General features: G+C 40.9%; 1 protein-coding gene across 1 annotated transcript in view; it reads left to right on the plus strand.

Annotated features, from left to right (window-relative positions):
• Positions 1-7,097, plus strand: part of TJP3 (tight junction protein 3) — a gene marked incomplete at its 5' end in the record, with an annotated part of 839,650 nt that extends 832,553 nt beyond the window's left edge. The window contains 1 exon segment of the mRNA XM_044053884.1: positions 1,093-7,097. Coding sequence (XP_043909819.1) covers positions 1,093-1,201 — 109 coding nt within the window. The 3' untranslated portion in view covers positions 1,202-7,097.
• Between the last annotated feature and the right edge of the window lie 10,373 nt (positions 7,098-17,470).

The raw sequence follows: 17,470 nt of genomic DNA on the forward strand, positions 1-17,470 counted from the left end.
AAGGATCACAGGAAATCTGATCAACTATTTGTAGCTTTTGCTGACAGCAGGAAAGGTGTAGCGGTTACTAAACAAACTCTTTCCAAATGGCTAACTGATTGTATCATATACGTTTATGATTCTTCAAATCAAACCTTATCTGTCAAACCTAAAGGACATTCTACAAGATCAGTGTCTACATCCTTGGCTCACTCAGCTCGCCTACCATTAGACACGATTTGTGCAGCTGCTACTTGGGCTAAACCGCATACATTTATCTCTCATTACAAAGTGGACAGGGTTTCTAGGGATAGGGCAACCTTTGGTTCCACTGTGCTCAAGAACGTCCTCCCATGAGTTCCTCAGGATTATGGAGCTAGGGACGCTACCCATGTGTAAGAACAAACGGCGAGATTGAACACTCTCACATATAGAAGTTATGTCCTTACCATAACGTTCCATGTGGAGTGTTCATCTCGCCTTTGTTCTTACATTCCCACCCTCAGGAAGAACGTTCAATTTGGTGCCTGGTCTGGAGTATTCTCCTTCTGCTTTTTGCAGTGGTTGTATTATATGATGCACATGTGTATATATATATATATATATATATATATGTATATAGAGCATTTCTTGATTGTGTAAATTTTGGTATGAGTGTGCTCTCTATGGCTGCTGGTTTGTTTGCAAACTAGATCTGAGGTAAAGGCAGAGGGGGATTGTGGGTATTAGGTGATCTCGAGCTTCTTCTCGATGCAGAGCTTGCAAGCGGCCGACACGGAGCCGAGGATCGGCTCCGAACCCATGTGTAAGAACAAAGGCGAGATGAACACTCCACATGGAACGTTATGGTAAGGACATAACTTCTATTTATGTCCCACTAATGGAGTGCTCTCCTTGTCTAGTGGATTCTGATTTCCACAGGCTCTTTGTATGCAATGTTTCAAGTGGGTCAAAATCTTCTGTACTGTCATATCTAATGGAATGTGAAATATTTTAAGGTACCTAATACGGTAGTTATTGCATACCTCCTGTTGCTGCTGTACTTAGATGGTAGTAAAGGCAGACTTTTTCCTAGATCTGATTGACATGCTTTATCTTTGTTTACTTCTGTAGGCAGTATGAAATAAGCAGACTGAAGAAGAAGTTTGCTCATGCAAGGACTAGTTACAGCTCTGAGGAGGAGGAGGAAGACTACAGCTGGGGGCCAGCAACAGAGCTCTGAACCTTGCCCACTGTGGTCATTAGTGCTACAGAGGGTCGGGAAAATAACACTATGACTAGTATTTCAGTGTAGTCACAGGAAAGGGGTTAAAAGAAATGAGCATCAGAAATGAAATGTGCAGTCCCATCAGCAAAACAGGAGCGGTGACCGAAAGATCTATGCGCGACTCCAGTGTTCTGGTACAGTGAGCTATGCACTGGGCTTTTGAATCTTGTGGAAAAGAAATGCAAAGTGGACTACAGTGGTTTTCCACTTCAATAAAAGAAGGCCGTCAGCAAACTGCGACCAGTACTAATCTTCAAACTAAGAAGGGCCTGTCCTTCTAAAATATAAAAACTTTTGTGATTCTTCTAGATAAATATAGTACTGGGTAAAGAAAATTATAAGGATCATACAGACTTTTCTATTACACTGATCTTGCAGCAGTTACTACCTTTTCTTGTGGAAAGCCCTTAGTGCACCTGACCTCTTTTCAGTTGATGGCATTGATTCTGCTAGCATTGTGGGCTTTTGTAAGCAGCACACAGCTGGTGTGGCTGGAATTAGAGTAGTCACCATTTGCACTAGTGACTTTTTAAATGTACAAGAGCCATGAAATGAGAGGAAGTTCTACAAAGAGATGAATAGTGAGAACATTCTTTCTTTATGCTGTACAGACCTAAAGAAATGCTTTAAAGCAAAGGACACATATGAGTACACACAGACGTTATGATGTGCAGCACAGCTATAACATGAATAGTGATATTTATGAAACCTGCCATAGATCACCTTGTTCCTTTTAACTTCTTTTGCTGATGTAGATTTATTGTGATGTGTTCTCCTCAGAACTTGACTGCAAAGGAGAGGGCAGTTTTTAACAGATTAGTAGGTTGACTTATTTAAACTGTGCCTTCATATTTGGAACCAGAATGTGCTTTATTTATGTGTTACTAGTAACTGCAAAGCCTATTGTATGTCTGCAGAGGTATGTGATCACACTGTTACGCTGTGCTGTTGCTGATGCATCAGATTGTTTTTGAATAGAAACTCCTTCCATTGGAATGCTAACTAGCACACAGTAATACTGTGTACTTCTGTTCTTTCCTCACAGCAGAGCTCCATATTCTTTGTAGGTCTTCTGCTTTTCAAGAATTCTACAGTGTCCATAGCTGCGGTGTGAACATTTAATATTAATGTACACTAATACTGCTTCAGGCAGTCAGAAGCATTGTTACGGAGCAATCCAGAACGGTGTTCCTGGCTCAGGCAGCATGTAAGTGTGCTTGTGCTGCTTTCAGCTCAAGATGTACAAGGTGTAGTCATTTTCCTCTTGTCTCATCTGCACCACCCCAATTTTCCATAGTGACTGCTGTGGCAGTGGTATGTTTTTCTATTCCTCTAAAAGAGGAAATTAGTCCTACTTCATTCATTCCTCCTATACCCAACACCCGGGCTACTTGTCAGACCTTTACTGACTGTGAGGAGGGACAACCCTACCTTAGCATCATTATACTGGCTAATACGAAATTAATACTTACAATTTAAGTAACAGCTGAAGGTGTCTGAACTCTTAAAGCATTCACTGGCATTTACTACTCTTTTCCAGAGTTTTGGCCAGGATGGGTAATTCGTGTTTATGTGAATGCCAGCATTTATGTGAACAGTATATTAACTCTGTGTGGAATAATGACCAATATAATAGCAGTAGGAAACTTTACAGGTCTGTAAAATGGCACTTTTAAAAGTGAGTTTTGAATTATCTGGTTTCACACTTTGAACTTCTGGACTATGAGATTCATTTGCAAGACTACATCATTCTTACTTGGAAAAGCCATTTTTCACTGTTTTCTGCATCATTTTTTTGTAATATAGAAGCCTGTTACGAGATCTCCATTCCTGTAGTGCTTTACCTGGAGGTTTGTAATATCTCTATAGGTCAGTGGCTCTACACCAAGACATGGAGTATTGGAGGCTCTTAAAATAAAATTCACAGCCAATGTACTGGGAGATCATTTTAGATTTTCTATTTTATGCAGGAAATTGTTCCAATGTACTCAGCTGTCAGAGGCCACATTTTCATTCATCCTTCAAATTGTCAGTGCAGAGTGATATCTACAGAGTACATCTGTAATCCTATACCTGCTGTCAGTGTTTGTCACAGTCATGTAAATTATGGTAGTAGTCTGCTAGTAATATTCTGGTTTCCAGCAGATATTAACTGCATACAGTCTGTAGCTGGACCTCTACTGGGAGGATCTGTGTCAGATATTCAGTGTGCTGATGTGTAGGTTGGTCCTCCTTGCAGGGATCTTTAACATAAGCTAACACAGTAGAGATTTCTAAGTATGGCACTCCAATGAGAATCTCTTCCCTAGAACCTGGCACAGCATCCCCTGTTTAACCCTTGCACTGCTGCTTGTAGAAGCCACAATTATACCAACTTCTACAGGGCTTCAGATTGTATGCGTCCCTGCCTGTAGACCAGCTCAAAGCAGCCGCATCTTTTTTGTCAGCCCCCTTTGTATACCAACCTGTCATCATCTCTCTTAAAGCCTAAGGAAAACTGCTGTATCAATAATGCCTTTCTGGTAACCCTTTTTCCTAGTTCTGTTCAAACATACAAGAAACACATTAAAGCTATAACACCCAGTAACTGGTAATGTTGAGCATCCCCCTCAGGTTGTTGGGTGAGAAAGGGGGGGGTGTAAGTTTCTAATTATGGTACTCCTTGGATCTTGGAATACACTTTTAGCTTGTAGATTGAACATCACTGCTTTGTACTGAACACACAATCATCTTTGCTAGCCACACATGAAAAGGGTACAGTTAATCACATAACATTTGTACTGAACATCGTAGGCATTATGCACACCTGAAGGAGTGTTGTGCATTTTAAATGGTGATATTAAAAATGAACTGTGTATTAATGGAGCTGCCAACTGAAAGGTATATTATTATGTCATGACTACATCCAGTAGGATCTTGTGCAGTTTCTAAATTTAAGGTGATTAGCAGTTAAAACACAAAAAGGTCATGTGACTTGTTCCCCTCTGGGAGACTGAAATATTTTCCAGGGTCTTTACAAGAATGTGTCTTGTATTTTAATATATAAACATAAGATCATGTTAAATATTTTAGGTACTTTTTGTACATTTTGAAAAATTGTACATATTGTATTTTCTGTCATATTGAAAAACACATTATCTTATGAGTGATGGTGGTAGGGCTGAAAAAAGAATTACAGTGCTCTGTTAAAACTCCACTTTTAAAATTGACTGTGCTTTGTTGCCTTCATTATGTGTCATAAAGTTGTAAAATTTCTCAGGTATTTCTGCAAAGTGTGGTTAATAAACAACGGGATATTTTCGCAACTTTCAGTTTTTTTAATCCCTAGAAAACTATTTCGTCTTTGATAAAGGTCACTAACAGTAAGTTACATTTGCGATTACAAAGCTGCTCCATGGTGCAGAGAAGGGATAAAGCCCTGATTATGTCGCAGGTGGCCCAAGGTTGAATTGCTGCCTGGTTGCCCATAGCAACTAGCAAGGGAGGATTACAAGCTGGGGGTTGAGAATCAGGGGCCTGTGAAGCAGCCAGAAAGGCATCTTGAAAGGCTGGAAGTAGAGAAGGGGACTGCAGATGGTGAGGGTTGAAACATCTAAAGTAATTCAAAATTCCTCTTTTTTGTTTCTGAGACATCTGATGCCTGCCATTTGAAATGCTGTCTCATAAGAGAGATGGTATCTCCAAAAGAGAATTCCTCCCCTGGAGATTCTGGACTGACAGAGTCCAGACCACCTCAGGGGTGATGAAGTTTTTAGGGGATTCAGGTTGAGAACAGTAAGTAAGGGAGTCTTCAGAGGAAGAGTATTCTTCCTCAGACTCTTCTAAGACCTGCACAGGAGTAGGTGCAGGTTGGGGTACTTGTGACTGTAGGACCTGGAATGCCCTGAAAAGATTCTGGTTGAAAAATTCCCATCCAGGAGCAGATGGCTGTTCAATATGTTTTGTTTTTTGTTCTCTCTCCCCAGGAGAGTGTTTGGATGGGTGGATTCAGATGCTGACATCTGTGAGGCTTGCAGAGCAGGAGTAGGCCCCTTTGCCATCAGCCGTGGTTCCCCCACCTCAGTGGATGTACTCATTGTTTCTTTCAGGCTGGCTTCCATTATGGTTCGTGGGTCTGATTGAGAAACAGGCGTCCGATGGGGCCTTGGGCTAACATCTGCCTTGAGAGTCTCACCGGACTCCTGAAGTGCAGCATGGGCGTCGGGGCTAACTTTTTTGGCCTTCTTCCTAGGCGGCTAGTCGGAAGTAACTGGCTCGCCCTCCATACCTAAAGCTGGAGTCTTTGATTCTCGAGGTAAAGTTTTAGAGCAGCCAGATGGCTATGAAGTGTTTTAGGCAAAAATGACTTACAAATATCCCAGGATGTATGGTCATGGGCCTCCCCTAGACAAAACAAGCACTTATCATGCATGTCCTTGTGTGGAATTTGTCTTCCACAAGTGCACTTCCCCTTCCTAGTTGACATGTACGTCTGAAAAGCTAAGTGAATAGTTAACAAAACCCCCAAAAGGGTACCTAACTGTAGCAGGTGGCCATCAAACAAGCAAACTGTATCCCAAAGCCGGCAATCTGAAGTCCGGCAGAAAAGTTCTGAAGATGGTACATGCAGACGTCACTTTTACAGCTAACACTGGTTTATGGCTGTAACATCAAATGTTGCATGTGTGCCTGCTCCTAAGACATTGGTGTACTGGCCAGATGTCCGGTGCTGCAGGCAGCAACCTCCTTACAGTTATGAATACTGCACCATGAGAATAGAAGGACATCAAGTAAGTTACAACATTTGCAATTACAAAGCTGCTCCGTGGTGCAGAGAATGGATAAAGCCCTGATTATGTCACAGGTGGCCCAAGGTTGAATTACTGCCTGGGTGCCGATAGCAGCTGGCAAGTGAGGATGGGAGTGAGCAACCAATATGTACTTGCCCATTCTGGGGATGAAGGAGTCTCTGACTTGCCAAGTGGGTTACATCGAGCAGGAGAGATAGGCATCTAACTCATGGAGCTTAAGTCTATTGAGCCCATGTAGCAATGTGCAATTTGCACTGTTAGCTGAGGAGAACCCTTAGAGGCAGCTGTAGCAGAGTTCAGAAGAGCTACTGCAAGGGATGGAGCTGCTCTGTTGGGGAGAGTATGAGACGCTGCACAGGACCTGCATAGCTGCCCCACTCTCTAATGAGCGTCTCTCGAGCAAGTGGCTAAGTTCATGGGCACAACAAATGCGCCATAGGGCTCTCTCCTGCCCAGGAATCCCCAGGTCCTTTGACAGCTGAATGAATGAATCTATTGTGGGCAGGTAGAGGAGCCACTGGGCTTGGTCCCGTGGTGATACCATTTATTTTTTATCCACCTTTTCTGCTCTTCTTTTCAAGCAAGGGACTGTATAAGGTGTGCACAAATCCCCATGATGAATAATTCTGGTCTTGTGCTCATGTTAGGTGGAGCCCTGGTTGATATGCAGTGCACACAAAAATAGCCAGTGTTGCTAGAATCTTTCTTTATTTCTGCTCATCTCTATTAGTTCTTCACTGCATGTGTCAGCATCGGTGTCATTTTGTCTGCAGAGTAGCTTGCTCTTCTCAGTCATTTACAGTTTTTGTTGAATATTATTAGTCAAAGTAAAACAAAATATTTGTTTTAGGCTAATGGCCATTTTTATTACTAACCACAAATCTGTATTTTGCTGCTATTTTGACTCATTTCCCCCTAAAGAATAGCAGGAAATTTGGAAAAAGAATAAAGTTAGAAGTGAATCACCAAAAGAAGCAGACAAAGAACTAAAAAAAAAAATGATGAATTCCATTTGAACTGCTGGAAAGAGTGTTAGCATTCAGACAGCTCCCCAAAAATAGGTAAACAAAGTCACTTTAAGTACCAAAAGTCTTCTTTTCAACCCCACTGTTTTGTTGGTGCTACCTGTGATCATACGATGTGCCAAAGGAAAAAACTTCAAAGACCAATTCACGTAAGGTTCAAGTATGGCACCCTTTATTACTTGTAGCAAGGAGACAAACCATGCAGATACAGGATTTGTCTAAATTACTAGTAAGCAGTATGCTACTTTTATACAGTTCTATGAAATGTTACTTTTCTATGGTTAACGTAGTTAGACACAGCTTTCTGTATTACTCTACAGAAAATGTTATTTGGATTTCCTGTTGACATGTTCAAATTTAAAACTCACTATGTGTTACATAGAAAATGTTACTTGGATTTCCTGCTGACATGACTGGATTATAAAAAACATTTGAGAAAAACAACCTGGCCTTGGGGCTTATTTTTAGCCCACTTCAATTGTGCAGTTCTAATATATATGTGTTACATTTCAAGGTACATTTCTAGCTTAGGTACAAGTAATGCTGACTACGGTTCATACTTTCAAGCAGCCTTTGTTTTCATTATCAATAGCTTCAGCAGCTGTGTACTTTCTCACGGCATAAGCAGAAATGAAACACCTGTTATTATTTTCATGACAGCAGAAATCAAATGCTTTCCTGTTAATTTCCAAAGCATACGCAGATCATAGCTGCACATATTTTTATGACATAACAGGATTGGAATGTCTCTAGTAGCTTGTGCAGATTCATGCAGTGTGAACAGAATAAAATGTGTTAACTCTTTTAACCCTCGAATGCACTAAGCATGCATGTTACTAATACATATTTTTCTAACATTTCCCCCTTTTAATACTTTTATTCTACTTTCAAAATAAGCATAAACAGTTTTTCTTCTCCTAACCACTTCCTACTCAGGATTTGCAGTTAAGAGAATCATTCAGTTAAAACTTATGAAAGCATTGTTAATTTTTCAATAATTCTTCAAGTTCAGCACCTTGGTATAAGGTTTCTGAAACTGACATGTCTATAAAGTCTTTAATCAGTCTTTTCATACAGGGGATGCAGCAGCAAACACATACCCACTAGTAGGATCATTCCTACACAGATGGCATTCAGGATGTTCATCAGGATACTGCCCCACTCCCCAAACAATCTCTGGAAAAGTCTGTCAATGGATTTGGTCCTGGTTTGGTCATAGCTGACACTTGCTGAATTACCTCAAGGTGATTGTCGATCTCGTGTTTGTGGTCAGGAATATACGAACAGCACTTCTCCTGGATTAAAGCGCAAGTACCTCCTCTCGCCTCTAGGGTGAAGTCGAGAACCATGAGGTTTTGAAGCACTACAGTTCTCATGGCAGTCAGTTCATTAGTCACCAATTCTAGAGTGGAAAAGGTTGCATTGCTCATTATTTCGAGAAGTTTAGACAGTTTTCTCAGTTCCCAAATCGATTTTGTTGCTAAATATGCTGGCAATACACCTGCCCACGAGATGATGGTATCACCCAAGTCCATATGCAACAGTCCATTTTCCCTAGGCCCACAGCATGATGTTTTTTCCAGCCTGCATTGATTTGCCATACTGGATTGACAGACTTCTTGATTTCTCGTCGAACATTTTGAATTTTCCCCTGAGCCAAAACTGCTGTGTGTCATATGGCCGAAACCAGGTACCCCAAATAACAACTGCCGGGCCAATTCTCAGGTAACCACTTGTATGCTTTCCTACCACATACAAAATAACAGTCTTCTACTTTGGTAGTAACTTTACTATGTCCTGGTTCTGGATGAAACATTTTTTTGTCAACTATAATCAGTTGTTTATAGAGGTCAGCATTATGTCTTATTTAATCCGCTGTCCTATGCATCAGTTCAAAAAATGAATCGGAGCTTGTGTTGCAATAGGAACCTGTGTTATCAGTTTTATTGTAGCATCTATAGGGAATAGTCACATTAGAATTGCTCCAACCCACCTGAACTGTATCATTTTTGTAAAAACACACAGTCCCCTTCTGTCGAACAGACAAGTGCAATGCTACTTTATCTTGTGATGTAACATCTGATGTATCATAGACTAAATTTTCCCGGGTCTTGTTGGCTCCTAAGGGGACTGAAGTTAACAATAACCCCCCGTATGCAGTTGGCAAAGCTCTGCAAATCCAGCAATTCAAAACATTGAAGGTCTCCGCATACACATATTTGATTGCCTGGTAAGTGTTGAAGTTTGGGTGCCACCAGCTCTCTACGTTTCTTCAGTTCAGTTTGTGTGGCTGAGAAAAGGAATGGCCACAACAAAAAGATTATTATCACTAGTACAGTTAACAGGATGATTATGCTTCTGAGGAAATGGTTGTTCTCTATTCCTGTTTTCTCCGACTCTTCCGAGTAGTTCTAGTTGGATTTTTATGGATTCTGTCATTTTTGCTTTTGACATGTGATCTTACTCTCTGCCCTAATAGGACCTTCAGCACCGATTGTTTCTTCACTGGGGTTGAGACGGATCAGTCCTATTGATCTGACCCCCCCTTTGTAGCCAGACTTTGTGCTGAGGGCCCCAATGGAGAGGTAAGATTTTTGTCCAGTTCAAAGTTCTTAACTAGTTTGCAGTGTGTCAGGTGGATCCATGAGGCTCGCTCTGTGATTTTGACTGCAGTGGGTGTCGAAAGAAGCACCTGGTATGGACCTTCCCACCTTGGTGATGTCCAGTTTTTCTTCTTAATGTTTTTCACCCAAACCCAGTCCCCTGGGATCACTGCCACTTCCGATGTTTCAGTTTTTTCTTTATCTGAAACAGAATTTGACTGCAACAGATGTTTATAATTCAACAAATTTCTCATATATTCAACTAGCGTATAGTCAGCTTCCTGGTCTGTGGGCATGAGAAGTTTCCACTGGGGTGTATAATAAGCCCTTCCAAACAGTTTTTCAAAAGGAGTCAATCCTTTTGCAGTTGGAACAGTTCTCATGCTCAGCAGTGCCAGGGGCAAACAATACACCCAGTTCTTTCCTGTCTCAGCTATTAATTTTCTTAATTTATTCTTTAATATTCCATTATGCCTCTCAACTAGCCCTGCAGATTGTGGATGGTATGCACAATGATTTTTTAAAGAAATACAAAAATGCTTACTTAACTGCTGTATGGTTTGGTTTACAAAGTGTGTACCGTTGTCACTGTAGATTCTTTCCGGAATGCCGAATCTAGGGATGATTTCTTCGACAAGACCTTTTGCCACCGTGACTGCATCTGGATTTTTGGTTCGAAAGGCTTCCACCCATATGGAAAACATATCTACAATGACAAGACAATACTTTTTATTTTCACATTTGTTCAGTTCTTTGACATCCATACAGATAGTGTGAAACAGATATGGTGGTGTAGGGAAACTCCCTTGCTTGGGTTTTAATGCCCCTTGTGCATGATGTTTGTTACAAATTTGGCACATCAAACAAAATTTTTTAGAGTAGTTTGTAAATCCGTACGTTGTGAACACCTGATTCACCAGCTGTACCATCCCCCCTGTTGAGACATGGCACTGCCCATGGCTCAACAAAGCTGCATATCTAAGCAAATTTAGATGGTAGTATCGGTTTCCCTTCTTTAGAGATGTACAGCCCCTTTTAGAGAATTGCTCCTCGTTTTACCTATCTTTGTTTTTCAGCTTACATAGTGAGCGTCTGCATTGTCTTTAACATTTCTAAGTCTAAAATCTCAGAGGGTTGTAGTTCCTCATTTAAAAGAAATACTTCAGAAGCTGCTTGTTTTGCAGCTGTATCAGCTCTCGCATTACCTTTTGAAATCCTATCTTGTTGCTTGGTGTGAGCTGTGCATTTACAAATAGCTACTTTCTGAGGTAACTGAATAGATTCTAAAAGATCTAAAATAAACTGTGCATGATTGATAGGTTTGCCAGTAGATGTTATCATTCCTCAGTTTTTCCACTGTTGCGCAAAAACATGTACAGTAGAAAAAGCATACTGGCTGTCAGTAAAAATGTTTACACTTTTACCCTTTGCTAAGGTACATGCCCGTGTCAAGGCAATCAATTCTGCTGCCTGTGCAGATAAGTTGTGTGGTAAAGGTTTTGCTTCTATAATCTCAGTGTCAGAAACTACTGCATATCCTACTAGGTTCTGTCCTGCAGGACCCCTTTTGCACGAACCATCCACATAGAATGTCACCTCTGCATTATCCAAGGGGACATCCATGAGATCTTTTCTATGTAGTGTCTTTTGCTCAATTACCTGCAGGCAGCGGTGTGGTGTGCCATCTGCAGGGATTGGGAGAAAGGTAGAAGTGTTTAAAGTCGTGCATCGTTCAATTGTCATGTGAGGTTGGCTCAACAATATAGTCATACATGAAAGATGCCTAGCAGGGGAAAGATATGCTACCTTCTCTTGCAGTAAAATAATCACGACTGCATGAGGCACTCTCAAAGTGAGAGGGTGGAATAAAACTACTGAGGCCAAAGCCTGTACTGCCATTGCAGCTGCAACTACTGCTTGTACACAGTGAGGTAAGGACCGTGCTACTGGGTCTAGTTGTGATGAATAGTAAGCAATGGGGCGTTGCTTGTCCCCATGCTGTTGTGTTAACACTGATGTCATATAACCTTGCTTACAATCTACAGTTTGGAAAAAATGTTTATGGTAGTTTGGTAATCCTAGAACTAATGAGGACGCTATTAACTGTTTCAGTTTGCAGAAAGCAGATTCTGCCTCTGGTGTCCATTGTAACAAATCCTGTGCTGCCATAGGATTTTTATATATCAGGTCAGTCAGAGGTGCAGATTCCAAGGCATAGTTTGGAATCCAGCTCCGGCAAAAATTAGTTATACCCAGGAAGGACATCATTTCCTTCTTGGTAGTGGGTTTTGGTGCTTGCAAAACTACTACTTTTCTGTCCCCATCTAATGTTCTACCTTCCTTGGATATTACATATCCTAGGTATTTGACTTGTTTTTTTCCAAAGCTGCAGTTTATTTTTGTCTACCTTATGTCCTTCAGCGGCTAAAAATCGTAATAGCGCTATGGTATCTTCTCTACAATCTTGCTGGGTGGGGGCCGCCAGCAAGATGTCATCAACATAAAGTAAAATCTGACTGCCTCTTGGTGGGGTAAATCCCGCCACGTTGCTTGCCATTTCTTGTGAGAATATTGTTGGACTTTCACAATATCCCTGTGGTAGTCGCGTATATGTATACATTTTCCCCTGAAATGTGAATGCAAACCAATACTGGCTGTCAGGGTGTATCGGTATCGAAAAGAACGCATTGCTGATATCTACCACAGAAAAATACTTCTGTTTAGGTTTTAAATCATTCAACAGGGTGTGTGGGTCTGGCACCATAGGTGCCCTTGGTATTACTGCGTCATTTACAGCTTGTAAATCTTGGACCATACGCCATTCTCCATTTGCTTTTTTAATAGGAAATAAGGGCATGTTACATGGTGAATCGGGAGATTCCACCAGCACCCCTTCCTTAAGTAAAGCTGCTATGATAGGTTTGATTCCTGCCTCTGCATCTTTTCTTAAGGGACACCGTCTTTTCTGTGGTCTAAATGCTGACTTTGGCGTGATAGTAACTGGTCCCGCTGTACGAATAAGTCCTACATCTGACTTTCCTGTCGACCAGAGATTTTCTGCTATACTTTGTAAGGCATTCTCTTTCTCCTTTAATAGGAGTGCTAATCATCTGTCCTTGCTAGACTGCAAGTGTATGGCTGGGTGGGTCTGAGTTATCCAATTCAGCTTCTATACTTGTATTCCCTGTTCTGACAGTTCTAATTCTGTATGTTTCTCCCATCTCGTGACTTTTTCTCCTAGGTCTGCCCATTCTATGTTTTTGTCCTTGGTTAAGCTAACATGTGGTAGTTGATTAGATTTATAGAGTGCGAAGAATTCCTGGGGCAATGAACAGCTGGCTACACTGTTCCCTTCTGTGTCCCAGTACAGATTACGTAATATCAATCTGTTTGCATGATTTTTAAACAATTCTTGCTCATATTCCTTATCAGGTCCTGGTGTGTTACAATAATACAGGGTACAGTGCAACAAGTGTTGCTTATCAGTGTCAAGGGAGGGGAACTCGCTGATGGCTACATTCATTAACTCTTCGGTCACAGTTCCTGGACCAGTCGTAACCAAGTCCTAGCTGTACCAATAAAACATTTCACTCACCGATTGCACTGCAAAGGTATCAATTTGTCGCTGTGCTTCCATACCCTGCATGGGTGGGACTACTGCTATACCAAATAGTTGCATAAGGTCTCTGCCCAAGAGGTTTACTGGGCATTTTGCAGAAACAACAATTTTGCTTTTCTGAGTCAATCCTGAAACTGGATCAGTTATTGCAATATCGCGGGAGAGGGGCTCCCAATATAGCTGTCCATTAGCTGCTTTTACCAGTATGTAATCCGGTGACTCTGTGTTTTCTGGCAGTTTGGAGGGATGTATCAGGGTTTGTGATGTCCCTGAGTCACACAAGAATTTGACTTCCCTCCCTTCTACCAAGAGCGTAACTTCTGGTTTTGTGTCTGCTAAATAGAGCTCCGGGCTCAATAAAGCTAGGTCTAATATTTCATTTTCCTCACTGTCACTAACTTCTTGCACTTCCTCTATTTCTTCTGTCACATCCTCTACCCCCTCTATCACATTTTCATTTGTCCTTTCTCCGCTATCCCCTTCTAGTGATTCCTGACTACCATATAGTTAGTCCTCACTCTCCTTGTCTTCCGTGGTTGCCTTCTTGTTTTTCCTGCAATCCCTTGCCAAGTGTCCCTTTTTACCGCATTTGAAACATTCACCCCTTTTCTTTCGCCCTTCAAAGTCCTCTGATCGCTGATCAGATTGTTGGTTTCCCTGTGCATTTTTCTTGCCCTTTTTCCTGGACTGTACTACATAAACTTCTGCTCCATCTTCTACAGAAAATACTTGAGCTTTCTTTTTCTTTTTGCTATTAAAATGCCTTTCGGCATGCCTAGCATATTCAAGTAATGACTCTAACCTGCTTGTACGATGGTCTACCATGTGTTTTGTAATAAAACTGCTTATGGGTGCAATACTGCCTTTTAAGAACGCATTTTTTAACTGCTGTTCATATGGGGAATCTTGTATTTGATCTTCAGGAACCTGCATTCCACAGTGGTTATTAAAACATTCTAATAATCTAGCATAATACTGGTCAATAGTTTCACCTTCTTGTTGGATGCATTGATTAATGCAAGTCCAGTCTGCCCTAGGCTTCCATTTTTCAGAGATGCAGTCTGTAAGACCTTTTACTCTGTTGTCTAGTTCTGTGCTGCTATGTGGGAGGGGTCTGTGTGCAGAGTCACGGGGATTCCAGTTGCCACTAATCATGTGCCAATCTGGTCCCACAATTTGTCTGAATACTTTTTCTACCTCTTCTCCGTTTCAGTTATAACTCAGCCTCATTCCTTGTAAATCTTCTGAGAACTTTCCAAAATTAACTTTTGGATGGGGAATTCCCTCAGTGGCTTTACGGATATCTTCCGGAGTCCAAGGTCTATACACTAAAATAGTTGGGTCCTGACCGTCTTGTCCTGCCTGAGAATTAGGTACTTCTATAAGTGGGCATATTTCTTCTTCACTCATAGATCGTGAAGTCTTAACCATTTGATATAACTCAATGCCTTCATTTGAGTTACCTGCCTGTGTTCGAGACCTGGTCCCGATGGGATCTCTAATAAATGGTTTTACTTTTACAATGTCTCTATTTTCAGTGACAACAGGATATCGTGGGGGTGGACTAACTTGTTCACTTGCTTCATATTCTGGTAAGAGAGGTGGGGGGGGGGCGATGCTATTACTAAGTTATTGTCCTCCTTATCTAAAAACATTGTTTTTGAATTGTTGTTCTTTTGTTCCCTACGGTTTACTTCCTCAATCCACCTGTGTGCCTGAGGAATTCCTAATTTGCGTTGCTTTTTTACCCGACCTTTGGAATCTGTTTTGAGCTGTTTGACAAGTTTGGTAAGCGAGGATTTTTCTAATTTCCCGTCGAATTCATATTTATTAACCCATTTTGAATAGTATTTAATATCGTCAGCTCGCTGCGACTGCATGTATTTTGCGTCTTCAGTTAACGGTGGATTTTGGGGTCTTTTTGTGCAATTATTACCCATTTTCTTCTACACTTTTGATCGTTACGTAACTTCTCTTATTTTTAAACTGGTACCATGGATTTTGTAATAGTCTCTTCAGAATGGCTGCCTACCTATTCTGTTTCTCCTGATCTATGACAAGACAGTAATCATTTCTGTCCCTGACTTGTAAAATACAGTCCTGACAAAAACAATAGAAATCTAGTCCCTGATCAGAAAACAGAAAAAAAAGTAGATTCACCTTACCTGTGCCTACGTGATTGATCACCTGATTCGTGGAGACCCGTTTTTCAGTCGCAGATCAGAAAGTGGCTGGCCTCTTTTGTACGACAATTCAGTCGGAGGGCTTTTCAAATCAGAAGAACCGATTTTCCCCGTACGGTTTCAGCCACCTGGCCCATCTGATCCGAGGTGAAGTGAGGGTTCCGGTCCGAAGGACCAATCTGTCAAAGGAAAAAACTTCAAAGACCAATTCACGTAAGGTTCGAGTATGGCACCCTTTATTACTTGCAGCAAGGAGACAAAACATGCAGATACAGGATTTGTCTAAATTACTAGTAAGCAGTATGCTACTTTTATACAGTTCTATGAAATGTTACTTTTCTATGGTTGACGTAGTTAGACACAGCTTTCTGTATTACTCCACAGAAAATGTTACTTAGATTGCCTGCTGACATGTTCAGATTTAAAACTCACTGTGTGTTACATAGAAAATATTACTTGGATTTCCTGCTGACATGACTGGATTATAAAAAAAACATTTGGGAAAAACAACCTGGCCTTGGGGCTTACTTTTAGCCCACTACAAACTTTCTATTCTTCAATTGTGCAGTTCTAATATACATGTGTTACATTTTCAAGGTGCATTTCTAGCTTAGGTACAAGTAATGCTGACTACGGTTTATACTTTCAAGCAGCCTTTGTTTTCATTATCAATAGCTTCAGCAGCTGTGTACTTTCTCACGGCATAAGCAGAAATGAAACCCCTATTATTATTTTCATGACATTAGCAGAAATCAAATGCTTTCCTGTTAATTTCCAAAGCATACGCAGATCATAGCTGCACATATTTTTATGACATAACAGGATTGGAATGTCTCTATTAGCTCGTGAAGATTCATGCAGTGTGAACAGAATAAATGTATTAACTCTTTTAACCCTTGCGAACACTATGTATCCATGCACTGCAATGGTGGATGAACTTAGTGTATCAGTAGTTGTTAAAGCTAGACTCACTATTACTTCATCTGTTTTGGCTCCTGTTACAGTACAACTCTATAACACCTTTGCAAGGGAATGTTTTAATATAGCTCATGAATGATGAAACAGCAGTCAGTATTAACATCACTCTGTATATCACACATACTGGGGTAGATATTTGCAGTTACTTACAAAGGTTCAAGAAGATGTAGAAAAGGAAAATAAGTCTTCTTCTCCCGACAGTGAATATAAGGACCTTTGCATGACTCTGATTCTTCCTTTCCAAACTCTGACGATGAGAATTCTTCTTCATAGTCCAGGTTCTCCTACAGATGATGCGTCTTTTCCAGAGGCTAAATATTATGGAAGACTGTTTCACTCATCACTTTAGGAATACTATGTATTCTAATAAGAGATATTAATGAGAAAGTAAGACTTCCAGATTGAAAGTGGATGCTGCCACCAGTCAGATATTCCATGACATTTTAAAAGTATATAGTGCCCAGGTTCACAAGCACCAGCTGAAAAAAAAAAAAAAAAAAAAACAGGATGCTTTTGTCTTTTAGATAGCTTTAAACAGACAGGCATTGTGTAATGCAGATAAAGCTGATCTCTCTCTACTAGCATCTTACCGGAGTGAAAAAGTTCCTGATTTACCTTTCGTTAGATTCTAAGTTACTAGATAATTTTTCATATTATTTTTGTGCACACCATTCCTGCTGACCATCAGGCTTTCTCAGCCACCCATTCACTCCCCCATGGGGTGGGAGCTCCAGTGTCCATTAGTTTCCATCCAAGGTGAGGGTGACAGCAACTCTAGCCTATTTTTCCTTGATCAGGGAAGAGGCAGCTAAGGCTTGACCATCATGCAGCAACCACAAGGGGAGTTTAAGTATGACTGACATCTCTTCCTGGTGATGACATGAGAACTTGCATCACCTATGTCCCTTATATGGAGGAATGTGCAGTCCCACATATGCTGCCCACAGTGGCTATCCCACATTCTTCTCGATCTGTGGGCTGCTTTGAACATAGAGTGATCAAGCCAAACTTCTAGAGTGAGTGTCA

The sequence above is a fragment of the Protopterus annectens genome, chromosome 13.part0 (assembly GCF_019279795.1).
Source record: "Protopterus annectens isolate FY-2018-M chromosome 13.part0, PAN1.0, whole genome shotgun sequence".
Lineage (NCBI taxonomy): Eukaryota > Metazoa > Chordata > Ceratodontiformes > Protopteridae > Protopterus > Protopterus annectens.